Here is a 27684-nt window from a genome sequence, read left to right on the forward strand (position 1 = left end):
GGGGAGCACTGCAGGGCTGTGCCCGCTCCATCCCTGTGCAGGGTGCAGAGCCCTGGGGCTGCCTTAGAGGGATGCTCCAGGGAACTGCTGGAAGCCGCCAGCTGCTCCATGGAATACTGGCTCTCTTCACAGCACAAAGCCCGACGGCCCCATTCGTACTGCGAGGGGATGGAGCTGGTCAACCTGGAGCGGAGCTGGACAGCCTGACACCCACAGCCCAACAGAGAGGCCACAAGGTTCAGCTTTTGGAACCAACCACATTTTATTTCCACGTAACGAGCTCAGTGAAGGGATTTCAAACACTTTGACAATACAATCGACGCGGGGCGATGTCGGTTCCAGCCGAGGCAGAGGCCCCCAAGCTGCTCTGCCAACGTTTTGGATCAGACTCCAGCAGCCAGCTTTGGCCTGGGACAGCGCATTGCAGCGTAAGTAGTTACAGAGAAGTGTCTGGTACCACACAATGCTGGCATCCAACAGAGTTAATGACTTACATCCGGCAAGTGGAAAGGAAAGTCTAACAGATTCTGAAGTCACATCACTATGTACATACAGGGTCTGCCCTACAGCCGCTCCAGAACAAGCTAAGCCACTGTGAAGAGTGAAAGACAAATTAAGCACTGCTGCATTGTTCGTCATGATTCATGTAAATGAGGTATAAACACCAGGACGTTTTAAGCATTAAAGATTATTTTCCAAAATGCTCTCCTTTATTTGCAAGTGTTCTCTTGAGCATCTATAGCTGGGCACAAATGGTGGGGCCGGTTGGAGTACGCGGAGGATGAGGGCAACAGGATCCCAAAGGTGCTCGAATAGAAAAGGAAAAGCAAGCTGCGGGTTTCTACACTGACATCCTCATCCCATAGCGGGCACGGTGAGGGAGGCTTTTGCTAGAATAAAACGCAGATCTCTTCATAAAAAAAATCAGGTTGCTAAAAGAAAACAGAACTGAACCTATGGGAATACAGAGCTATGGTCAGATCGTTCCCTATCGTCATCGTATAGAAAACAGCCTACAAATAAAGTCACAAAAAATAGACAGTTATATGCTGAGCAGCCAAAAACATCATGATTTATTAATATCTGGAGAAACTTCATAATTCAAACACAACCAAACTGTACATTTTACAATCACATTCTATTTGTAAACAGTTAAAAGCCACTGACTTCTTTTGCATCTTCGGACACAAACAGTTAGAATCAAGGCAATGAAATGATGGCAATTTCTGCACTGTTAAAAGTTTTACCCTTGCCTAGTCTGGAATTCATGGACTAAACAAGCATCTCGGAACACCTTTTGTGGCAGAGAGAGATGGAACTCGTCACTTTTGCAAGGAAGTATTTGCGAGAACTTCTTGTTAAACATTTAAAACCTTTATACAACAAACAATTCTGTAAGCCCAAGAACTTGGTTACAGGATATGCATAGTTACTCAGTTCGGCTTTAAGGTACGACAGTTAAACGTTAACACAGTCACAAGAGCAGGAACAGCCACTCGATGGGATTACAAAACCTGTTTAACTACAGAGTATTAGCAAACCACCACCACTCACTAAGAAAAGGACAGCGTGGGAAAGCAGTTATGTCAAACTCCAGCTCGAAGCAAGTGTTTTTTTTGGCAGAGAAAAGTCTTACAGAGCAATAAGGATTCATCAGTGCTAAAAGTTGAGTTTTTATTTTTTATTTTATTTTTCCTATAAGAAACTACAAGGAGTTTTTCCTGGGGAACCGGTTTTCCTGAGAGCCATGCTCTTTGATTTAGGAGACAGGAATAGAAAACAAAAGGACATGGCCAAACACTGTTCGTTATTCCCAGAGATAGAAAGCATCTTTTTCATTCTCAATTTTTAGGTTTTTTTCTTTTTTTTTTTTTTTTTTTTTTTTTTTTTTGTCTTTTTAAAAATTTTTAAAATGATGGAAGAGTAAACATTTGTCCTCAAAAAAACAAAAAAAAAAACCAAAAAAAAAAAAAAAAGAAAAGAAAGAAGAAAGAAGAAAGAACAATTCTGTAAACAAGAAGGTCCCGACACGGGCACCCCCAAAACAAAATCGAAAGCCTATTGAAAGTGCAGGACCCCCCTGGCTTGCAGGCTGGGTTGCAAGTCACAGCTGTGGCCACAGTTTTTCAAACTGTAGAGCTAAATTCTTTAGTTTTATACATGAAAAAACTGGTGCAATACTTTTCATTCATCGTCCTAAGTCAGTATCATCACTTGATCTTGAAACGCCACGATACCACGAGAAGGTAGGCATACATCAAGGCATAGTAGAGAGCGCACACTGTTTGTAAGAACATCCTTGAGTAAACATTTACACGTGAACTGCTGCCTCCCCGATATTGCCGATTGGACAGAGAGAACATCATTCAGTGCAAAGTTAAAAAAGCTCATACTCCAACATCAGCAAAATGCAACAAAACCAAAGGAAAAAGGAGAAAAAAAATATGGAATTCAAAGAATAAACATGATGAATATACACAATGAGCTCATTCCAAGCAGTTTTATATGGATAGCACTATCTGGAAGTGTAAATATATACTTTTTCACATTATAATATTGGCCTGCATGATTCAAGTATTCAAACTGATATGTTTTGGGCTAAAACAAAGTGGAAAATGTGCAGAAAGTAACTGTTTCCACAGGTGACCCCCTTGCTGTAGGTGAAAAGTCCAAATTAGTGCTGCTTTGTTACATCTTGAGGTCACAGTTTATTAGTTGAAAAAAGTAAAAGGTTACATGGACTCTCCACCTCCACCTAGGTGGTCAACAGAAAGGAAAGCGTTGATGGGGGACGGGCTGCTAATTCCCCTGGTGTCATTGCTGCTCGGGGTGCCCCACAGGCTCGTGGAATAGTTGGGGCTCCCCCAAAGTGAAGTGCCATGAAGGTCTCCACTGCTAGTTCCCGACAGCCCAGCACCATTCCAGTGATTTAGATCATTACGGTTTGAGAACGAATGGGAACCGTCAATGGATCCAAGTCGGTTCTGGCTGGATCCCAGAGATTGCCAGCCAGGAGACGGAGTCAGAGACTGGCCTTGTGCAAAGAAGCGACTAATCTCCTCTTCACTGGCAAACTCAGCAAGAATAGTAGTGTTCCCTAATACACACCTGCGGGAGGACGAGAAGAGCATGTTTTAAACAGAGACGCCAAGGTCCTTCCCTTCACCTCTGTGCCAACAGCTCCAGCCCCCTCGGCATAAGCCTGTTGCATGCTAAGCTGGCACTGAGAATCCTTGCACCCCTGCATACAGAAAGCATTCAAACCCCAATAAAACACAGCTGCTTAAAACTTAGACTAAAGAATGAAAACCAACTTACATGTGCAGAGATTTTTGTGCCTTCACTACCTCTTCTTTTGAACTGTAACGGACCAAAGCATTACCATGTGGGAGGTTAAGGTGGAATGTTATTAGTGGACCGTGCTGCATGCACAGAGTACGCAGGGTTGAGCCATCGATCTAGGGGTGGAACAAAGGCAGAACGTGAGACCAGCCTGCACGGAGCTCCCACTCGAGGCAGAGCTGCCCACCCCTGAGGTGTCACGCTTACCTGAGGTGTAAGGTTTTTCAGAACAAGCCAATTTGTTATTCTCCCTGAGCTGCTCTCACCCCAGCTTGAACCTGAACGAGGGAAAAGAAAGGGGTCAGAGCCCTGCCATGCTGAACACCAGGTACAGGAGGAGCATAAGGAGCTGCACGGCAACTACAGGAGCATCAGCCAAACTCACACAGTAGTAATCTCTTCCAGACTTAAAACCATCCAAAAGCTAATCTGGATGGTACAGGACTTAACATCTGTATCTACTCATTTTACTTGCTTTCTGAAGCGTTTTGATCATGTAAATACAGTCCTAAGTAGCTACACTGTTGTCAGATAATCATAATTGCAGCAAGAATGCAAATATATTTGTTTAGACTCTTGCTGCAAGCTCAGAGCAGTTCTGAAGCCTGTCTGAAGCCTCCCTGTGCTCTCATGAACTAATTCGTTACGGTATGAGCCACTGAGAAAAATGCTTAACGGGCAACTGCATTCAGCTGCACAGATGTCAAGCTCAGGAAGCACTCGGAGAGATGGCTCATGTTAACGACAGAAGTTGGTGCCATCCACACTACCACTGTGTGTGACACCCAGCCCTTCCCCCTGTTTCATGTGGTAGGAAGTCTGCCACAATGCAGCTCAGGACACGCATACCAGCTTCAGCTTTTGGCAAGACAAATGGTACAGATGTTAGCTAGCAGTGACAGATTACCCAGCCAAATGCCCAGGACACTCCCTGGCTTGATAACAAACCACAAAGCCTTCACGTGCAAAAAGACACCCTTACCAGGGGTATATCGGGCATCAGAACTTCCCCATCCTCCACCCAGGCGAAGGGAATTATCCCAAGTGGACAACGGTGGTTTCTGGCCTGTTAGCCCTGGAGGCGGGCGGGACGGAGCAGTGATGCTTTTAGGTGGCAAAGGGACCTTCCACAGCTCATGAGCCAGAGAGGTGTTAGTGACTGATCCAGGAGACCATGTTGATTTGGAATCACTGTTTCTGGCTACTAAAAGACAAATGAAGACAACCACAATCACAACACTGCTGGAGCCATCACCCCGCTACTAACAAAAGCTGCTAAATGGGAGTAAAGTCAAAATAACTACTTTGAAAACTAGTGAAATTACTGAGACCTCAGGACTACTTCTTATTAACATTCAGTGTCCCCCTGAGGCACAGGAAGGAGAAGAAACACCAGCTCAGAGCAATATAAGCAGACATCACCTGAAGTGCTTTGTGCTGTACTGCTGAGGGAAACATTGTAGTTGGAGGCACGAATGGATGACCAGGCACTAGTTGAAGGCAGCGTGGTGTTCAAAGATGAGGATGACCCTACAGAAAGGACAGAAGTCAGTCACAGTACAGTCCATCACCAACACAATACTTACAAGGCATGACTTGTACTCCAGACTGAACACGTCTGCAGGCAGACAAGGAACCTCCTCCACTGCTCGTTTCCCATCCTGCACCCAAAGGCTGTGGTGACAGGCACACTCAGCAGCACTCTGCAAGCAGAGCCTGTCATTACTGCAGTGGCTGGACTGCCAAGTTTTGCTCGCCTACTTCCAACCCCACAGTGTCTCTGTGCAAGATTACATCAGAACTGCACATTTAATTAATGACAAATTGCTGATTACACATCAGCAGCGTCCACTCACTGCCCGCATTCTTGGAGTATCTGCTGCATTGCATCAAGTAGCAGTGCTTGAGCCAAAGATGAGCTTTTCAGCCCCGAAATCCACAATACAGAAGATAAACAAGGAGACGAGCAAACAGCAAACCCATCTCCAAGTAAACAGTCCCTCTCTGTGCCCGAAGGAAGATGAGTGCAGGATGGAAGACGCAGCATTGAACCTACCACTGTTCCTGTCCCTGAGGTGGTCAACTTCCCGCACAGTATTAATTGACAGATTGTTTATGACACTGCCAGGAGTGACGTAAGGGTCAGTTTCAGGGTCGATGTTTGGATAACCTTTCCATGGCTCACCAGGCCGAAACTCTAGGAATGGATGCAGAAGAGAAGCTTATTTTGATTTGCTGTTTTACAACAGGAAACATCTGTCTAAATAACACATCTCCTAATGACTGAAAAGCCCAAACATTTAAGCGTTTCATTTACTTAATCTGCTCTTTTCTTTTCACTTCAGTCACTTCATGTCTAGTTTTTCTGGTCCCATCTCACCCGGGTACAATCTCAAAGCAGGGACATCTACTGCTCACAGCCCCAGGTGAGGACACGTACCTGGTGTGAGGACACATACCTGGAGGCCAGTTAACACTGCTAGAGCCGTTAGGCGATTTGGCACGGGGCCAGCCATCCCCAATGGATCCAGGGGGACTGGCTGGTGAATTACTGCTGTTCATAAAGTCGTATGGAACAAAAGGAGACTCTTCCAGCCTGAAACCACTTGAAATAGCACCTAGTAATAAAAAAGTACGTATTTTTCAAAGCCAATTCTTATATTTTCTCTCTCTATGTAAGAACATACCCTTGTAAAGCATTCATGAACAGGAGCAGACTGTCCTCTGGTGATGTCGAGTTATATAGGAAGTCATACAGGAGTACATGATCTAAAATGAAATGCGTCTGAATAATTCAGGAGGAAAATGTAAGAATCATGAAATCATTTCATTCAAATAGGATACTTAAATTTAATACGTAAAACACCCATTCAAGAGGGCAAGAGCTTTCTGTGAGACCTATCTGGTTAGCAGGGGTGGTGAATAGAACCACAGAATATTCTGTGATGAGAGGGCTCCTGGAAGAAGCATCTTAACCAAATCTGAAGGATCTTGAGCTACTGCGAAGTTCTGCAACTCCTACTCATATTCCTGGCAGGGCAAAAACCAGCGAATGTAGAAATCACTGGAGGCAGAGGAATGAATGGAAGCAGAACACAGCATCAAACAGAGTCTGTACAAGTCCTGTAAGGACAAGCTGAAAAGTTATTAGGCAGCAAAGCCAAAGACATTCTATGGTTCTGAGGGAACAGAGGACTTTTACCAGGGATTTGATGTGGTGTGGAGTTTAAACAATCAAATTCCTGATGTCATTCAGAAAACATCACCCACAGCTAAAGTAACACAGCACTGACTGCTGTCGGTAACAATCAGACGAGGTTTAGAGGTGCAGTGGCAGCAGGACACCTCCACTAGACACATAAGGCAGCAAATCATTTCACAGTAGTAAAGCAGCTGACAAGTCTATAAATATCCCAACAATCTCAAGACTGAAAAGAGGAGACTGGAGACATCTTATAGCTATCTTTAGACACAGAACCTTTGTGCCATAAACTCACATTTTAACTGGATGAGATTTCAAGTAACCGAAACAGTTTAAAAGTCATATGAATCCTGATTACTGGGATGAAATAAGACGCAACCAAGTCCTCTACCTCCTCCAACACTGAGTACAGCATTGGTACTTGTCGATCCTTCTAAGCTCTCCCTGGTTTTAGAATGCAAACGTACACATTCACAACCAGAACCTGTAATCAAAAATGTCAGACATGACCAGAGTTAAATCCCCATAAACCCTCTTAAGGCCAGCAGGGTCAGGGGAGCCAAACTAGAAATCTGCAGCTTTTGGTTCCAGAAGACATGAAGCATTCCAGTCCAGATCAAGGTAAAGCTAGGAGCAGCAGTCACGCTTAAAGACAAGTCTGGTTGGAAAGGGCATTCTGTACATTTCTACTAAATCCCATCACAACATCATTTCTGTAGGTAAAACCACTCAGGCAGCTCTGGGCTGCTGGAGGGGACATGCAGCATGTTTGGCACAGACAACACAATACAAATTCTGACAGCTACGAGCAACACAGTAGTTCCACCTCCAGATCTAATCACAGGAAACCTGTGTGTGAGAGCCAGAAGGTGAAAACAGGCTGTGAGATGTGAACCACGTACCATGTTTGCTGGAGTTTTGATCCAAGGATGTGTTCACAGAAATGCTGTCGACTGTAGTCCATTTCCTCAAGCGAGATTGTGGCTCTTTAATACTGCTCATATCCATGTTTACATTCAAGTTTGAGTTCATTCCTAGAAACATATATAACTTATGAAATACAGGCTGAATGTTTTTCTTCTATTAATTACCCCTGTTGTCCTAATGAACATTTAAGAGCACGTGACTATGGTTCTTTCACGCTTCCAAGTCTCTGTTTTTGAGAAACATTCTAGCATTTAACACAGTGATTTTACTCCAGACAGAAGCTAAGCTAAGCAATGCGAAGCACCCAAAGTTCTCAGCTGATGTCTTCATGCAAAAAGGGCAGTGGAAGAAGCCATTTGGAAGTCAGAGAAGCTCCAATTCCAGCGCAGCAGCAGCACAGCTGATCTCATCTGGATGGAGCAGAGGTACTGCCCTTTGGAGAGCTATACGCAGTTAGAAAGGACACTTTTCTCACCATTCATCCCTGTTCAGCAGAAGTTAAGTCCTGGTGTCTGCAGTTACAACCTCACTCCTATTCTTACCCGGGCTGTTCCAGGACACCTCGCCAGCCTCAGATGCACACCAGCACAGACTTTGTGTGGAACCACACAAGTAACACCATCCCCCTCTCCATTTACCATTCTCACACTGTACAGTGAAACCTCAGTAAGAGAAACCAAACACAACCTGTCTTTGCCTGTTCTAAGCTGTTGTCTCTATTTCAAAACATTTATCGGCTAGGGAATCAACACAATGCCAACCCAAATGAAAGCAAATACCTCTGAGCAACAGCTATTCTGGGCTTGGACAACTATGCCCATGCTCTGGACTTTGCATGAAAATAAACCACTACAACATTTTAACTCAGGGCCAGAGACACTCAGGGAATGTCTCAAATCTCTACCAGAAACTCATTCATTCAACACTTAAAACCAGCGCTTAATCTTGCTCCTGAGGGGATGCTCATTGCCATAGAGAAGCTGGTTTGGGTTTTCATTTGTTTGGTTGGGATTTTTTAAGTTAGACATGAGCAGATGTGGATGCAAGAAAAGCAGCACCTCCAAAAGCCTCAGAGAAATTGTTTCACATACTGCAGGTTCCTGCAGCGTGGCAATGATTAAGATGAGAAAGCAGCTACTTAATAGTACACAACAATTCAACTTGAGAAATGAAACAGAAAGGAACCTCATGTAGGCAGGATGCAAGAAGTTGAGTGAGAAAGTTCAGTTTTGGTTTCCTTAGAACGAGCAGAGTGTCTCTAACAGCTGAACAAGCTTCAGTGCTATGCCTTGCCCTCTGAATAAAAGCAGTAGTTAGGTAGTGATGCCAATCAGCAGCAGCAGCTAATAAGCAGCAGCCTGAACTTAAGACTGGCCATAAGCAAAACTCCAGTGTGCCACATGCAGGGCAAGAGCATGGCCTGCACCAATCCACTGCCTCCATCCCGCTTCACCTGTAAGCACAAGGGTTTCAGCAGCAGTCTCTACCAAACAAACTGCTCTACGAAGGGCAATGAGAATGCAAAGAAATCAGCCCAACAGAAATGACCAGATTAGGATAAAATAGAAGAAAAGCAAACTGGAGGGAATAAACTGGGATAAGGAACAGAGGTAAATGGTAAACAGCTGTAGTAAGCATAAGACAGCATTACAAAGGGACCTAAAGTAAGGAGAAAATATACAAGCCTGGAATTTCTGAAGTAGAAATTGGACAGAAGCCTGGAAATGTGGGGAGAAAGAAACAGGAGATGTTTGTATATATAAATGTTCAGACACTCTGCCTGAAATGAGACAACCATTCTTTAAAAATGAACAGCTTAAAGCTTTCTTCCCCGGACAAAACCATCACAGGGGAAATGAACATTCTGCTCTACCCATGCAATTCCAGATGCACTGAAATGTTTTTAAAATCCAAAGAAATGAGAGCACTTCAATGGATTCTTTGTACAGATTCCACTTCTGAAAGTCCTTTAGCTCCAGGAATTCTAACTGCAAAAGGACTTTGTATCATCCTCGGGACCCAGAGGGTGAAAAAGAAAGAAAAGCAGACGGACATGCTTTAAGAATGTACAGCATCTGCACTGAAATACAGTTACTTCAGGGAATGTGTGTACTTGTGACATAAGTTCTTTGGTGAACAAAGATAACTGGATAAGCCCCAAATGGATTACCACTTCCATGAGAACTGTAAGTGCTAACAGGATTACAGTCCCTGTTGTTTTCCCAGGCAAGTGAAAAGGAAGGCTGGGTGTCCTGTAAGCATTTAACTGTATGAAGTTAGTGTGGAGAAACCCACCTATGGGGAAGCTGCTGAATGCATTTATTGGCGATGGCCCTTTCTGCAGCTCAGGAGTAGCGTGGGGTATGACATTCTCAAGGAAGGATTTCATGGAGGGTTGATGGAGTGACTGCTGCTGAGAGGGTGGAGTTTGCTGCTTCATTAACAGGTTTGGATCAAGCTGACGGGACTGTTGCATCATCTGTTGCTGCATACTAAGAGATCGACCCTTAAAAAAACCAGAGCAGTTACAATATAAACGGGCAAAAAGCTTATTCACATTTAAAGAAAGATCAGGAAATGCATCTCTGTGCTCTGTGCACCTCTGCACAGCACAGCCCAGCCCAGCCTTAAGCTAAGCCTTTTTTTTAGAGCTTGTCAAAACTCCATTCACTCTTGCACACTTTAATGGCATTTCTAACAAGAAAGGCAGCTCAGACAATGAAGAGGTTTTAAAGCTAGCTTGAGAAGTGAATAATAAAGGGGTTTGTTACCTGCTGCTCCTGCTGTTGACGACCACCAGAAGGCATGCTTCTTTGATTCTGCGCTTTTTGCTGCTGAGCCAACAACCGCTAGGAGACAGTGTTTGGTGGTGGTGGTTGTGAGAATAGTTTAGAGCTGCCGTGAAGTCTCTACTTAGACTTTCAAACAGAACCGAGGGACCAGCTCTGGTGGCTTACCTGTAACTGGGAGATCTGAGAAAGCTGGTTTAACTGGGACAGTTGATTCAACATGGCTACCTGTTGTGGGCCAAAAAGTGGGCTCAGGCCACCGTTGTTTGGTGCATACTTCAGTAATGATACTGGAACCTGCAAAACAGACCAGAATGAAGAGTAACTGACAGTAACGTGCCACCAGGTACACTGGGTATAGGATATCATAACCTCTGTCACCAGCTGCCTAGTTTCTGAAACACTCCCCAAGCCAAAAGCCCTTTCATATACTGACAGAATAAACATCAGCAACACCCATAAACAAGCCCCAAATTTCTGAAGCAGCATTTTGGTAGTTTACACCCAGAATATTTTATGTACTTTATTACCTGAGGGGATAGTAATGGAGGAGGCACTTGAGCACGTGGATTAGGCTGAGATGAATTAAGAGGTTGTGCTGGAGGCTGCTGCATGCTCCTGGGCTGTGCTGCTAAATTACCAACACCAAACATACTGGGATTGCCATTCTGTGGAAAGGAAGAACAGTGAGTGACAGCAAACCTCTTCTGCTGCTCCGCCCACCCCTATGCATTTGAATTAGAAATTAAGTACATATCAATCACATAGGTAGGATGTTATATCAAAAGGCATTAAATGCTGTCAAGTAACATGCCAAGGATATGCACACAGCCTTACCTGTCTAACAGAATTCAAGTTTTGCATACCCAGCCCTGCTAGGGAGCCAAGGGCTTGGTTAGGTAGTGCATTATTTGAAGGGGGAAGCTTCATGTTTTGATTGGACATAAACTGCATGTTTTGGGACTCGTCTGCTACAATGCCATCCTGATGGGACAGACAAACCGATGCGCAACACCCAGCCAGCAAGCAAGCAGAAGGGAGAAACCATTGGCAGGAACAGAAGGGAAGAGTCACAGACAGTCCAGCACCAGCAGGAAACAGGCAGAAAACAAAAGAGATCAGGTTAGTCATCTGCACTGCAAAGGGGCTACAGAAAGTGCTTAGTATCATATGTCAGTAAGTTAAAAAGAACAAACATCTCTTATGGATTAACAAGAAAGCCCCGGTTTTCCCCTCCACTAAATGCAGAAAGCTAAGGAGCACACAGGTAACTGCTCCGAATGCAGAGTCAAGTAAGTTTAAAGTGTCCACCAGCGGGACACCTACCGACCTTATCGAAGTAAGGACCGCGATCCATGGAAGACTCTTTGGAAATCTGAGGACGAGAACCAGGGCCTTTTCCAACCACACGGTTGTAATCTCCCACACTGAGGCCGTGCTTATCCATCTCCATCCGCTTATCTGGCAATAACCCTGGGAAAACGTGAGAGAGGTGACTGCAGCGCTGCAGGATCCTGCAGTATTCCAGACGCCCGCAACCAGCCTGTGCTTCTGAAGAGCTGCACTGATGCTGCTCTCAAGCTAGAGACTAATGAAAGAAAACACCAGTTTAGCTTTGAACTCTCTGGGCTTTACTAAAAAGGGAAAGGAAACACTATGGATCAATGGGTATAGACAATTGAGAACTTGGCATCAGCACGGCGTCAGCAGGTTTTGCTGGACTCCACAAAAATGTTGCTCTCAGTTCTTAAAACCAAGAAAGTTTAATTGCTCAAACTGGAGTTTCCAGTTGTGAATGCCACGTGTCTGGTTTGGAAGCAAAAAGCATTGTTTTGGCTTTGAAGTAGTAGCTTTATCACATCCCTACATTCGCGTAGCATTTCAGAAGCCCTTTAATTTGATTCAGTTAACAAAAAACCCTATTAGCTAAAGCCCAACCAAACAAAAACCTTCACAAATACAGAGTATTCGTGTTTATTAAAAGCAAATACGAAGTTATCTTCTCCTGAATTCTAGGCAAGCTACAAGATCAAAATGTAAGCAGTAAAAAAGGGTCCATTGAATCTTTCACTGCATTCAGTGCAAGAGAATTACTTCCAAAACTGATGTTTTAAACTCAAAATTGAAAAAAGAAATAATTTAAATGTGGGGCTTCCCCTTAATGTTCAAATCTAAAATTCAAAGAACAATTTCTTTACACAATTAGACCGTGAACCTAAAAGTGAAAATACCCAATTTGATACGGGAGTAAGAAGAATGCAACTCCAATAAACAGTACAGTGCCACAGATACTTTTAAATAAGAATTCTATCATTATAATATCAGTGTATTACAGAATTACGCTGGTTTTTATTTGCTGGAGGAATCGTAACAGTCACTGGATTCAAATAAAAGCAGAACTGCACCCAAGTCATTTCACACTCCGGTTTAAACGCTTCTGAAATAACTGCTCAGTATTAATTTAGTTCCTAGAACTGAGAATGTGTTTCCAAGAACGAACCACAATGAGGGACTGTGGGATTCGGAACGTGTCTGTGTGGAGTGAAGGATGTATCCCGAGGGCAAGGCAGATACTTACACTGCAAGAAGGAAAACCACCACACCCTGAAAACACTCCTTCATGTCAGCTCAGCTTGATTTACAGGGAATATCACTAGAGCAACCAGGTGATCCATGTGTGTAGCATTACTCACATACACACAGGTTTTTTCTTTACAAGGGTATTCCTCTTCTTTAGGGAAGCATATTTAACTATATATAGCTGTAGCTATATACATGATATATATAGTTTTTGAAAAGTAATTTACAGAAGGATATAAACTAAAAGAGAGACTGGGAAGGAAAGCAATAAAAGCCAGGCTGGCTCTCCTAGCCTTACCTCCAGACATGTCCATCTTATTGCTCTGTATGGTTTCTTCTGGTGATTCTCTCTGAAGTAATAAAATGAATCATAATTACTTAGTAATATTTTTTAAAGCTAACCCAAAGAGATTCCTATAACACTATTTATATTCAAACCTGCAAGGGGGAAAAAAGAGACAAATCAGATGCTTTTTTAAACCCTTTAGTTGGTACCCAACTGAAAACAGTATTGCACCAAAATACGTGTGTAACGTTAAGTGAAACCCCAGACTACCGGGTGAACACCAGGGTGGTGGTCACAAAACCACTTTTCATTAATCAACTGGCCTTTTTTTAATGAAGATTCAAAGCAAAGAGGTGGGTGACAGAGGGGAGACAAAGAGAAGAGAAAAGCACTATGAAACAAACCCCAGGCAGTTGAGTGTGTTACTCCCTGTGCATTACAGTCAGCACAGTAAGAAGGCAGCAGAGCCAGGTAAAGGCAAATACTTACTGAAAAAGTGAGACTTGTGAATTGCTTAATGAATGGATTGATCCATGTTTCATCTTGCTTATTTCCACCTTTCATTATTCCCTTAAAAACAGAAAGGAATTCCTGTGATGCTCAGAAGACGTTTACCACCTACTGCTAAAACGACATCATAGAACGTTATGAATGAAGATTAAAGCTTAATGGCCCCTCTCAGGGCAGCACTGTTCTGACTCAGCTTTTAGATATGCCAACAGTGCAGAAACCTCAACCCAGGCGCCTCATTACCTTTGTGGGCATTTTCTTCATGTACGGTGGCCAATTTAAAGATGAGTTAGCTTCTTGTGAAGAACTGCTGTTCCACATTCCAATCTCCACATCCTCCTCTTCCTCCCAGCTGGTCTGACGACTGCCTGTCAATGGCATATCATCTCCACACCAACTATCTTGCATAGATTTAGGCCCTGGTTGGGAAAAAAACCCCAGCACTTCAGCATTTCAGTAGCAGCTGACTGCCTTCAATGCAGACCTTAGCTTGGTCCTTACTTCAAGATCATAAGCCCTCAGAAACATAAAGCTTCTGCAGAGCTGCTTCCCCATCCCCAGACCCTTTCCTCAGAGATGACACAGGAAGCACTCACCGGGTTTATTTGAAGCCTGTTGACCAAGAGAAGTGTTTCCCCAGCCAGAGGTGCCTGCTGCATCGCTGATGGGCTCTCCCCAGCTAGTACCAGTATCCATGGGCTTACCCCACGCTGAAGTTCCATTATCTACAGTAGTGGCTGGAGTAGAAGGCTCTCCCCAACCTTTTTAAAGCAGTACGAGTTACTAGCACGTTTTTAAACAGGATTATAAAAGCTACCTAAAGAAACTCAAGTGGTTTGCTTTTCTAGAGCCATAACACACAATAAAAAGCAGATTAGTGCACAGATACATATTACAACTGTAAGCTGTTAAAAAATAATCATAAAAATACAAATTTCATATGTAAAACATTACATTTTGGTAACAGAAATGTCCAAGATGTTAAGTTCCTAAGAACTGCTCCTTATATTTAAGCTACTCCTCTCTGCACTTGAAAGAGAGAGCACAAAATACTTCATAAGCACCACACAAGCTCATCTCCAAGTATTATTCACTGCTCCCAAAACTACAGGATCAGAAAGTCTGATCTCGAGTCCATACAAACCATCCTGCTTCATTCTGCCCCTTTTGGAGGGGGCTCTTTGGTAACATTAGGTTTTAACTGGTTTAGAATCAAATGAAGAAAAATACTTTCATTCCTCAGATACTAGGAGGTATTCCCTCTGTTTCCACATCCCAGAATTCAAGTAAAGCTGAGTTACTTTAACTCCTCAAGCTATTTAAAACTAGATTTTCCAGTCTGCATAAAAATACCAATGTCTACGAGCATTGCTGTTGGGTGTTTTTCCCAACTAAGAATGGTACTTCATTGGCACCCCCCTTTCCACTTTAAGCTAAAATATTGTTATATGAAGCAAGAACAAAAGAAGTGGTTTACAGCTAGCAGAAAACAGGGCATAAAACCAAGCCTTACCAGAACCCGAACTGTTCTCCTTGCTAGACATGGCACTTGAAGACAGTAGCTGCTGATGTACCTGTGCTTGCTGGTCTGAACTGCTGCTACTGTTTGGGACATTTTTATTCCACATATTCACATTTTTGTAGTTGTACTTGCTCGGATCCCCCCAAGCAGAAGTTCCATCATCAATCTCCATTTTGCGGCGTATTGATTCGGGGGATGGCTCCTCCCAGCCCGTGGGCTCTTCCTCCTTTGCCGGTGCCGGCATCGGCCCCCCCAGCCAGCCCGAGCCAGGGGGCTTGTTCGGGGCAGACGGTGCTCCCCAAGAGCCAACATCTTGCTTGTTCCACTCTGGAGAGTTGACTGGCTTGGAAGAATCCCCCCAAACTTGAGGCTGATTGGATTTAGGAGGGTCTCCCCAGCCCTGGTTCTGATTAGGCTTTGCAGGCTCATCCCATCCTGAAGAAGTATTTGGGTTTGTGTTATTACCTCCCCAGGAAACAGAATTTGATTTACCTGGCTCGTTCCAACCAGATACTGATCTGTCACTGTTGCTACCTCCTGAACTGGATTTCTTAGCCTCACCCCAATGGTTACTTCTTGAGTTTTCACCCCAGCTATCACCGGCAGAAACTGCCCAACCCTGGCTGGCCTTCTGTCCATCCGCCCATCCCTGTTTGATCTTCTGTGCGTCATTCCAAGATGACTTTTCCTCTTTGCCACTTCCCCATGATTGATTGCTCTTGACCATTACTGTAGCAGCAGAATCTTCTTCCCACCCCCCTTGGCTGTTTGACCCTTTGGAGTCTCCCCACCTTGTAGCAGACTTTGGATCTCCCCACCCTGATACAGATGAGGTATCATTATTATTAGGGTTAGGTCTATCCACACACCCCCCTGAGCTGGAAGTCTGTGTCACAGAGCCCCCCCAGGCCTCTGTCCCATTGTCAGTTTTTCTTTCACCCCTCGGTGATGTTTCGGTATCCCAGGCAGTGTTCTGTTTGATTGGAGTCTGTCCCCAGCCAGAGTTGGAAAGGACACGTGGATCTAAGTCAGTTCTGTTCACTATGCTTTGGAGTAACGCGTGCTGGTCAACTTTCCTTCTCTCCCGGTTCTGTCCTTCCGCAGTGGCTCGATCTTCGTGGCACCCAGAGCTCTCGGTGCTGCCCTCGCTGTCTGCTGTACCTGCTTTGGTCCATGCGCTGTTCTGCTCCGAGAGCTGAGGAGCAGCAGGACTCTGGCTGCTGATCTCCTCCTCCTCTGCAGACTTCCATCCGTTTGTAAACTTCCTGCCATTGCCATTCACGCTTTCATTGGAATGCTGATTACTGGGCAGTTTACTCCATTCCCCGTTTGAAATGTTAGTGCCAGTGTTTTGTGCAGGGTTCCCCCATCCTCTTCTATTCCCTCCGGCACTCGCACCATTCCCACTTCCCCATGGCATGCTCTGGGAGTTGACTGTCCCTGCCTCCCACACCCCTCCTCCTTTATTCCCATTGATTTGAAAGTTAGTGCTGCCAGGCCCGCTAATGCCTGGCTGCATTAGAGTTGCATTCACAGTGTCACCATTAGCTTGGCTGTTTGGGCCTGAACATTTGTCTCCAGAGTAATTAGAACCATAGGCACCCCATGTAGTACCATAAGATCCACCATTTTTTGCCTCACCATTGCTAAGATGAGAAATGGAAGTGCCATTTGAAACTGGAGAGGCCTGAATCTGAGAATGATTCATTGTGCTCACGCGCCAGGCCCCATGCCCTGTATTATTAGGCAGTTCGTTAATCTGCACTGAACCAGCAGAGTTTGGTAAACTAGAGGTCATAAAGTTAGTAGTGTTATTTGGTCCATTCATTTCAGTGTTAAGGTTTTGAGGTTGCCCACTGAATGAAACATTCCTTGTACCATTTACTTCAGAATCACAACTTTCCTGAAGGCTTCCCCAGGAACCATGGGCTGAACCACCCACCTTAGAGTTAATACTCTGACTGTTAGATATCTGACCTATGGTACTGCACTGAATACTTGTGCCAGGATTACCACTCCCTACAGACCCTTTCAGGGCATGTCCATTGTTCTCCAATACAGACCAGGCACCATGGTTGCCATTTGAATTCAAAGTGCTTGGATTTAACCCTCCATTTGATGAAGAGCTTATGGTGCCCCAAGCATTCATTCTATTGTTGCTACTTTCAGATTTGCTGTCAGGAGCATCCACAGAAACTTGACATGTGCTTATTATGGTTCCGTGAGATAAGCCCCACGGCCCATTAATACTTCCATTGCCCACATTATTGCTGTTGCTACCAACCACAAACTTATTCTGAGAACCATGTCCAATGCCATTCCGAATGCCATCGCTTTCTCCACCTGTGCTCCCTGAAGCCATTATCACGAGGTTCCTCTCTGACCCAGAGCTAGAGGCAGAGTCAGTGTCCATACATTCTGATGTCAGCTCTGGGTCACTGCCAGTGATTGATGGCCATGCTTCTTTGTCAGAACCGTCTACAATAACTTTATCCCAGTTTGTGCTGGAGTCACTATTTGAAGAGACTGGTCCCCAGTGAGAATTTTCATAATGGGATCCTAGACCACTGTGGTTCAGATCTAAAGGGAAGAGGGAAAGTCCAAGAGCATTATTATAAATTTAGTATTATTACTTCATTAAAGCAGAAGAGGAAAATAAACACATAAAGATGCTAAGCCAAGAATCCTTTCGCACATTTGAACACTCTAGTCCTGCAGATGACAGAGAAAGCTCCCGGGTAAGTACAGCTGCTCAGAACACTTCTCACCAGCAAGCAAAGTGGCACCCACAAGAGCAAGAAGCAGCACTCCTGAAGGTACAGGTCTTCTTCCCCAGAGAAACAGCTGGGGTATTTAAATACTTCAGATTTAAACTACTTTCTAGAAACATGTCCACATTAAACCCTAAACACTACATAAAAATCAAAGACATTTGGAAAGGCAGAAATCTGAACAGGATATTACACTGACCTAGCAGCACCAATTGCTGTGTGACAGGAGCCAGAGAAACACCTTCCCACCCCATTAAAACATCATAGAAGGATTCTTAAGTTATTGAGCAGATTTTCTTTTATCCAACAACCCATACAAACCCCACAAGACCAGGCTAAAGTTCTGCCCTGCAGAATCTCAGATTAAGTGGCTGAACTGATACTTCTCACTTATCTAAGAACCACTGCTTCTATTTCACTAGATAAGGTGATGTGGGAATCAGGAAGACACAGACCCTAATGCACTCACACACTTTGCATGGTAAATATAGGCACCACAGAGTATTTGGTACAAAACAAGCACCATCAATTCTCATCTCAGGTGTCCAACGCTTTATGCAGAGACCTCCCCCAAGACTGCTCAATCAAAGCATCAGCAGAAGATGGAACTATGGAAGAGTGAAGCGTGCGGAACGCAGTGATGAAGCTGGCAAAGGAGCACAAGTACAAAAGGCCACTGGAGCTTTTTACTTTGTATTTGCCTGCGCTGAGAGAATAACCACACTGGTGCACACTCAACGGCTGTGTATGCAGCAGCTTCTCTGCACACGAAAACATTTAGTTGGGTTTTTCAAGTAAACAACACTTCTTTGTAATATTCCCTTTTCTGCCTTTACTTGGGCTATTCAAAATGTACGTACCCTGGGAGAGCTGGGAGACATTCCTTCAGCTGAACATAACCCCGGACCTGCCTGTTAATGTGTTACTAGAAAAACCACTGATATCTGAGCAAAATCCAACAAACCCCAGGACCTCCAATCTCACACTGGTGTTTAAAGAAAAGAAGTCATTTAACCTGTATTAAAAGACTAACCAAAGATAAGAGTTGTCTGCACTCTCGTGAAGGGCAGAATCAACAGCACCAAAAGCTGCGCTAATGAAACATCTGGATTGAAAAACATCATCTCAGTAACAGATCAATTTGAAAAGCAACACTGAAGTGTACAGCTGCAAACAGCCCAAATTCAACACGGAGAAAGAGACACAGGTTATGAGTACAGAACAGAGTGAAACAGCGAACAAACCTTCACTGCACAACAACAGAAGCCCTGTATTTAATAAAGATCTATTATCCTAACTTAGACGGGATGCACAGTTTGTAAGGAGCCAATGCACAGACAGCAAGGTAATGACTGATTTCCAGCCATCCAGAATGTGATCCCACTGCATGCAGAACTACCCCGACTGACAGTTTTTCCTCGACATAAACGTGTGTTAGTGCTTTCTAGTGGGAACCACTGTTCTGGAATCTCCCTGCTGGAATCTCCACACCCCATGAACGTTCTGAGATTAAGAACACAAATACTGAGTAAGCAGGAGATTATCTCTGGTGTTCTGTGTCTGGCAGATACCACAAAACCACCCTAAACATTGAGAAATCCCAGCTGACAACATACTGCCCTTGGTGCCCAGCAAACCCAGCCAACAGCAGCCCAGGCCTGGGCTTCTCCCCAGGACTATTCAGAAGTTGCAGCTGAACTTTTGCTGTTTAAATCCTGGACATAAATGAACTACACAAACCTGAGCTTCTTACAATCCAGTTTGTGCCTTGCTAAAGCACTCCAACCTCGGGAATGAGCAATTGTAGCTGTTGGCCTCTGCAGTGGTTTCCTAACTGAACCAAAGGACAGAAGAGCTGCCAGGGCAAGGGCACAGAGTCCTGCTGCACCCAACCCTGCTCCCAAAGAGGGACCATTCCGCAAGCTCCTCCTCTCCTCTCCCTGACACAGGGGAAGAGGGAGGATGAGGAGATGAGGTTTAACACCTCCCCTTGAGAGCAGGCTTCAGGGAAAACGTGAAGGATAAAAACTTCAAGTTAAAACCAGAAAAGATGCAATGTGAAATGTTCTCCCAACCCCTACACCTGCTGCAGCCTATTGGGGACATGAACTAGAGCAGCACTCACAGCCCCACAGCACTACCTGTGCTACTCAGGGCTTGTCAGACCCGCCTGGGAATCCCGTACTCAGTTTTGGACCTTGCTATAGAGAAGGGTTGTGGACAGGCTGGAGAGGGTCCAGAGAAGGGCCACAAAGATAATCCAAGGACTGGGAAGACATGCGAGTAAAAGCTGAGAGAGCTGGGACTGTTCAGTCTGGAGAACAGAAGGCTCAGGGGAAACCTTAGCCTCACGTTTGTGTTTAAAGGGCAGCTACAGAGAAGATGGAGACCTCTCTTTTTACAAGGGGTCACATGGAAAGATATGGAGTGATGAGTACAAGTTACTCCTGGGGAGATTCTGACAGGACCAAGAGCAAGAGTTTTTACAACGAGAACAGCCAGTCATTGGAATAACCTCCCCAGGGAAGCGTGCATTCCTCAGTGTTGGACACTGTTAAGAATCAGCTGGACAGGGTGCTGGGATGTCCAGCCTAGGTCATGCTGTGCTTAGAAAGGTTGGAGCAGATGATTCCTGAGGACCCTTCAGAACCCTCAGATTCTGTGGTTTCCTATGCATGTCCCCACGTCCTCACATAGCACATTCACTCCAAAATATACCCCAAAAATAAACAGCCAGTGTTCTTCACAATGACAAACAGCAGCAGGGAACATGCAGAGCTGTAGGTGCTACCCCAGTGTAAACTCAGCATTCAAACCAGAAAGGCCCAGACATGATTTCCTCCACAGTGCCGTGAAATGTCTCTAATCTAAAGCACAGGCTTGCACAGATTATTCAGTTTAATACCACAAAGAGGCAAATCAACATGTAAGCAGAAAGGTAAAAAATAGAGGACACTTAGTATTTTAAAGCTGAAGTGCCACACAGTCAAAACATCTGTTCTGGTAGGAATTCTGATGTTATTTTAGACAATCAAAAGGTTTAAACAAATGCAGGATGCAATGGCACAGCGAAGGTATGTGTCAGACATTCACACAGCACATGCTATTGGAAAACAGAAGCCAAAGAATAAAAACATGAATAAAACACTTGGACAAGATTGTGTGACACATGTAACTACTACAAAGACATGCAGGGCAAAGCAAAGGGGAGATGTAAAGAGCTAACCTGACTGGTTAGGGGAGTGGCTCACCAAGTCCCGAATGGGAGGCATGCCTATGGAAAGAAAAGCAAGACAGTCACAGAAGTGTTACTCTGTAAAGTACCAACAGCCCCCAGAGCACTCCTCATCTGTTAGCATCCCTTCCTCAGGAGAGGTTCAGCTGAGGAGCCACATACAGTCCAACTCCGGTTTAACATCAGTGTGTGCACAACAAACTTTCCTCTAGCTCTCCCTCATAGCTTCTTCCTCCTAAGAGTCCCATAAGCACTGTATGAAACCCAAGTGAATGCTTCCAATTCACAAGTTCTACAGTTGGAGACCATAACTGTTATATTTAAGGCACTGCTTCCTAAATGAAGTCAGCCCCCACCACTTCTAACTCAGATCCCTCACCAAGGAAAATCTGTCAACTTACAGGAAGAACCTTTTGTTCCCCAAGGCTTTGTCTGTAACATCAGTTTGCAGCTCTGCTGTGAGATGCACATGGATAAAGTGAGACCCACTCGGGCCAGAGCAGGACCTGAGGGACTGGACTAACGCCAGGAGCCCGGCGCTGCTCTCCCGTTCTGCTCTGTCCCACAGTTGTAAGCAATTACTGCTGGCAAGTATATCAGTTCAGTGTATAAATCATTTCATTGTGGAACAACCACCTGGCCAGCCCCACGTGTTACAAAGCAGAGGCAAACATGCCGAGGCAGCATTCAAGACCTTCCTTTCATGTGAAGTTTACGTACAGGGGGGAAATATCAGCAGAGCAAACAACTGAACTGGGTATGAAAATGTTCTGATAAAGAGCCACTCATGTGGATTTCTTACAATAACCACCTTGGGACAGACTATCTTTTTCACAAGTACTGCAAGCCATGGGCTTCACCTGCATGTCTTTATTAAAGAGATAGGCCAAATGTCCTAGGAACAGCAGAAAAGAACAACTCACAGGACTACCCCTTCTTCAGCTTTACTTCTAAACAAAGGGGGTTCATTTTCAGAAGGGGAAATGATTGTCCACACAAAACACAAGTGGACCATTGGTACAGTTAAAAACTTCTCCAATACCAAAGACTTAAAACACTTAGTGTGGCCAGGGCAGTTAAAAGAAGACTCTAAGTTTAGCAGTACTGGTGCTTTCAAAGCACCTACCAAGCAGTTACCACCCCAGCTGCAAATGGGGACTGATCCTACCCCAGGGTATGCCAGGGAATGACAGATCAAACTCCTGCAGCCATTACAAAGTCCTGCAACTCTGACTGCAACACTTGAAGCTACAGTTTTCCTTTTAGCCCTACAATACAGATCAATCCCAATATCCATTAAATAATGCTTTAAAAATAAAGAACTTAATCTTCAAAGATACTGTGTTAAGGTATAAAATTTGTCAACCCAAATGGCCTACACGTGGATATTCTTTCAATAGCAAGGGATCTACAGACATGCCAAATCTCATGAGATTTTGAGTTTCGGAGATAACAACAAGGAGAGCACCCAGAAGCTGTCATCGGAGGCTAAAAGAGGAACTGGAGAGCAAGACTGGGGCAGGCAAATGTCAGCGGTATTTCCTTTCAGATACCGAGGTTCCAGAAGGCATTAAGCCACTCACATGCTGCTGGACTACAGCCACCTCCACGTTACAGGAGTCTGAAACCACCACAAAAATCCAGCACTGAAAAGCACTTTCTTTACATTATCACCTTCCCTACATTTCTTAAAGCACATGACAAAACCGGGAACTCCTGGTTATAGGAAAGAGCTCTTCCAAGCATATGGACACACGGCACCAAGGCAGGAGACCTTGGCTGCACAACCCCATTTGTCTGATCCTGGTCCCCCAGAGCACAGCACCAAGCTAACGAAGACCCAATAGGATGCTGCAGACAATGCAAACCTTTTCTTAAGATGGGAAAGGGCTTTGGCCAAACTTTCTCACCCTAAAGGCTCCCAGAACCTTTCTGTTACCAGCCCGACATGTGGACATGTTATTCCAACAACTAGCCTATTCTTCAAACCACAGAACTACTCCAGGAAAGGAGGTCTCCAGATACTCGCTGTAGCACTGTGGCACAGGGACACGTTGGCATCTCCCAGCCTAAAAGGCCCCCCCAGCCACAGCAGCACAAAATCAAGCAAAACTGGGAAGAACGTGCTACACAAATGGGAACCCAACTGATTAACTGTTGGGCTGGTGTTCACAAAAGAAGAGAAATGAAGGACACTATGCTCAAAGGAATCCTCTGGATACAATGAGGTGGTTTAACAGGTTGTATAAAGAGTAATAATTCTTGAATCAGTTTACCTGTGAGGTTTTATCTAAACCACTACTGACTACCATAAACTTGCCCAGTAGAGGATATATGCTGGAGAAAAAGTTACATCTTAGAAGCAAGCAAGTATACGAAAGGTTACTTTAAACCCGACTATTGACAAGATTATGCAGGTGAACTAAAACCCCAAACATTAACTACTTAAAAATGACTTCGTGGAGTGGTAAAGAGTTCTCCCAGGATGTGACAAAAATAATACTGGCAAGTAATATCAAGCATTCCTCAGGGGGCACAGGGATAAGCTGCTTCCAACGCTCTGTTTACTTTCAGTTTAAATGTGCTTCTTCAAGATTAAGTAATCAGAACTGCTCAAAATTGAACTACAATTTGAAATATCACAGCTATTATCCAGAAATCTTCTTTTTTAGCTGAAGGGACCAGGAGTCACATCCCTTGTGGTACACAGAACATCAATTCTGAGAAACAAACCTTGAGTGTGGAAGAAACTATCTGTGGGAAGAAGTTCCATCAACATACAAGTACAAAAATAAGAAGGTATTTGCCCACCATATAAAGTGTTGGCATCAACACCAAATCCCTTTGAAACCTAAATCCCTATGGAGAAAGTTACTTTTTTATCCAGCCTAAATTAGACTGCCCTTATTGCCTCCCCAAATTGTCTGAACTGCAGGCCAGTACATTCACTGAACAGCAAATTACACACATGTAACAGGTAAGTTTACTACTCTTAGAAGGGTATTTCAAGAGAATGTGTTAACAAGCCAACATAACAAAGGATAACTCTACTTAAATAGTAAAAGCTAAAGGTCGATCCATTTGCTACGACAATCAAGCTTTAGGTAGATGAACAAAGAAAAACTCTGTCCTAGTAGCAAAAAGCAACTCTCATATTCCAATCAAGCTGCATCCTGTCTGCTTTGCTAGATATGAAGAAGAAAAAACCTCGAAGTCTAGAGATGCTGTTCAGAACTATGTGAATGACACTTTCTTGGGAGATCTATGTATCAAAACTGGATGCAGAAAGTGATGCTTTGTACCATGACCATGCTTGCATCAATCATTACGATAAACACTGGAAACTGAGAGCAGAGCAGTGGTGACACTGGCTCCTGTTCAGAACCAGACACATCTACTGCGCACCACCGGCAACAAGAAGCAACTACAATGTCTCAGGTTTCTACATGCAACTTGCACAGGGATGGCCCAAAGCATCCTGCAGTGTTTAATATTAAACTACGACACAGGAAAATCCCTCATCATGCCACAGCCTACATGGAAAGTTTAAAGGTTAGCTCAAGTGTTTCACTGACAATTGAACTGAAACGATTTGAATTCAAAAGACCACACGGCACCTGTCCTCACCTGGCTGTTTTTTGCTGCTGTTCGGCACCTCTCCGTTGGTCACTGGCTGTTTGTTTGTGACAGTGCTGCCTCCTGACTGGCCGTTCAATACTTTAGGAGTAGATCCCAGGTTTGCAGCTATCACTGGTAACTGCTGACCTCGTTTCAGAAGCTGTTTCTGTTCCTGGTGTCGAAATCGCGGTGGTACTTCACGAGGAGGGTATCGAGGCAAGGTCTGCTGCTGCTGGCTGCTGGCTGGGGCCCGCTTGGCATTATTATTAGTGCTGGTTGCTGGGGAAGTGCCGCTGGAGGTGACAGGCTGAGGCTGGCTTACACTGGTCTTGGTTTGTTCTGGCACTGCCCCCACCCCCAGAAAGAGAGAAAGTTGGACAAAGTTATTCATAAGAACAGCAACTCCAACTGAAGACTAAGCCAATATTCTTACGCATCTGTACGTAGCATGTAAAGGCAGCATTTCTTCTCGTTCCAGTGGTAACTCGTTCCCCATTAAAAGCTCAATTATGCCATTAACACACAGCTTTAATAGCACAGATTGGGAAGTAGAAACATATCTTACTATCACTCCTAACAAAGTTAACTTGGCTAAAGTATGCTACTACTAACAAACTCTTTCTACAGGGTTTTCTGACAAATCAGCTTATTTAAGCATGTAACTATTTTAATAAATACTTAAGTACTAACACACACACACACCCCCAATCTTACCCCAATGGGAAATTTAAGTGTTATACTTGGAAAAATGTTCTGGTTTTGCCCCAGAAGAACAAGAGGTGAACAGGACACACAGAACACCATTGGGACTTGTCTGCTTCAGCAGCCCTAGCATCCCACGGGAAATGTGTTGGTGGCCTCAGGTCAAGCTGCTATAGCAGGGGCAGCTAACAACACTGGTACCCCACACAGTCTGGCAGGACTGAGCCAGTGAGCAACTGCAGCTCCAAAGTACCCCTTCAGTCTTGGCAGCATGGCCCCTTCAAGGCCAGATGAAGGTCAAACAGCTTGCAGAGGGCAGCTCTGAGTGAACACACCAAACCCTGATGCTGGATGAAGGGAAAACCACAGCGTCCTCCACCCAACACCTCAGCCCAGCCAGTGCAGCGGTGGTGAGCACAGGGTGTCCGGGTGTAGATAATGTCACAGGTAAGTGTACTTCCTGTCTGATGCTTACCGGTACTTACTGTCACAGGTAAGTGTACTTCCAACCCCTCACACTACTGACATGTCAATGTACTTTCCAGATTTCTCCATGGGATATCCACATAAAGTGTATACGTTCACTGTGGAACTCCCTGAGATAGCACAAGACTCGATCACAGCCTCCCTCAGCACTGACCTGCCTGTGAGGCTGTCACCATCTCTGCTCAGAGCTTCACAAGGTCCGAGTTGCTGAAGGCAAACAGTTTAATCCATGTGGCATTCCTGCTGCTAACAGCGAGGGACAGCTCGGTGAGGACAGCTTCTCCGGTGACAAACACACGGCTGGATTTACTTCAAGAATAGCTCTGCCCATTGGCAGCATCTGAACATACACAACTTGAGGCTGAAGAGCAGCATCCTCCAACCATTTCCCCGCTGTCTTCCTTCAGCACCTCCCTGGCATGTCAGCAGCAGGAACACTGTTACCACATGACCGTGTTTAATTTGTTTAAAGACCACTTTCTCATTCACTTTCAAGAACAGACTTGTGTGGATACAACATAAAAAATAGATGAAAACAAGCTCTTTAGGCTTTTGTGGAAAGAATCCACTTGAACACTGACAGTGCCACTTAGGACTATGGTTTCTTTTTAGTTCTCCTCTAATACACAGTTACGTGCTCTGAAAAACACAAGCACAACGGCCTTCAGAATAAAACGTCACCTCAGAGGCAGCACCTTGAGGTGCTCACCACCACACTGGCTCCACAGCAGCGACCCTGCTCCTCTATTTCACAGCTGACTGGAGCGGGACAGAATTAAGGAGAGGAATGGCCAGGCCACAGGTTGATTTAATGTCAGCGGGGAACAGGAGCTGTTCAAACGCCATTAGATAAATGGGCAAGTTGATAGAAATCACCAGCATCGTATCAGATGCCACCAGTTTAAGCTGTTGCCTGTATTAAGAGCAGGTAACTCTGATTCCTTGCACAGTGTTTTGACGCATGTAATGCAGCAACAGATAATGATCTAAACCAGATTTCACAAAGCAGTCCTGAACAAAGCTCTCCCACTTATTCCTTTTAAAATTCCCTGTGCTAAAAATCATTAAAATGAGTGAAAGCGACTAAATCTTGGCGGGAGGAGCGCTATTTCAGCAGCTAGCTAAGAATTTGTCACCACTTCAATGCATGAGCTCTTATAGCACATTTCTGTGGTCTGGGGACTGCAACAAGCTTTGAAACTTAAAAAACCAACAGAAAACCACCAAAATTCTTCACATACCCCAATCCGCACCACTGCATCCCAAATCTTGCTGCTCTGATCCATCAAAGTGCCTCCTGCTGCCACCCATCCACACCAACAGCTCTGTACAGCGAGGGGTGCCGATAAGGACAACCACTGCCTGCAGCCAGGACACCCTTACCAAGCAATGGCACCAGTGAGGGACACACATCCCCTCTGCACACTGTATCTGAGCTTTCTCACTAATGTCAGCTTAGGTGGAGAGTACCCCCAGCTTGAGGGGATTTTCTGTTACAACCCACAACACCCCTGAATGGGCCATGGAGGAGACTCAGTTTTCCTGCACTCCCCCCCCTTCATTCCATACAACTGTTCCTTCGGATCAAGTAAAATCATTTCTATGTGACATTCCATGAGACATCCCAACCCAGCTGCCAGCGGCACATAGGGCAACGCAGCAACATTAATACTTTCATAATTAAAGCTGCTTTAAGACAAAGTGTGTATCATAA

The 27684-nt window shown here is 44.6% G+C and overlaps 1 protein-coding gene across 3 annotated transcripts in view; it reads right to left on the bottom strand.

The window, feature by feature from the left end:
- Positions 1-262: 262 nt before the first annotated feature.
- TNRC6A (trinucleotide repeat containing adaptor 6A) overlaps positions 263-27684 on the bottom strand; it is a 48488-nt gene continuing 21066 nt past the window's right edge. Inside the window, exons 5-24 of one of the 3 annotated variants that reach the window (XM_080617187.1) lie at positions 24792-25127; positions 21156-21203; positions 15150-17738; positions 14233-14397; positions 13880-14055; positions 13616-13696; positions 13139-13190; positions 11591-11733; positions 10791-10928; positions 10429-10557; positions 10243-10320; positions 9767-9977; positions 7447-7578; positions 5802-5960; positions 5399-5539; positions 4765-4872; positions 4325-4546; positions 3550-3620; positions 3319-3458; positions 263-3108 (exon numbers count right to left, since the gene is read on the bottom strand). In XM_080617187.1, coding sequence (XP_080473313.1) covers positions 2733-3108; positions 3319-3458; positions 3550-3620; positions 4325-4546; positions 4765-4872; positions 5399-5539; positions 5802-5960; positions 7447-7578; positions 9767-9977; positions 10243-10320; positions 10429-10557; positions 10791-10928; positions 11591-11733; positions 13139-13190; positions 13616-13696; positions 13880-14055; positions 14233-14397; positions 15150-17738; positions 21156-21203; positions 24792-25127 — 5495 coding nt within the window. In that variant the 3' untranslated portion in view covers positions 263-2732. Of the gene's footprint in view, positions 3109-3318; positions 3459-3549; positions 3621-4324; positions 4547-4764; positions 5046-5398; positions 5540-5801; positions 5961-7446; positions 7579-9766; positions 9978-10242; positions 10321-10428; positions 10558-10790; positions 10929-11590; positions 11734-13138; positions 13191-13615; positions 13697-13879; positions 14056-14232; positions 14398-15149; positions 17739-21155; positions 21204-24791; positions 25128-27684 lie in introns of those variants that run through there. The other 2 variants (XM_080617188.1, XR_013956775.1) reach the window with 2 other exon arrangements.

This window comes from Psittacula echo, assembly GCF_963264785.1.
Source record: "Psittacula echo genome assembly, chromosome: 5".
Classification (NCBI taxonomy): domain Eukaryota; kingdom Metazoa; phylum Chordata; class Aves; order Psittaciformes; family Psittacidae; genus Psittacula; species Psittacula echo.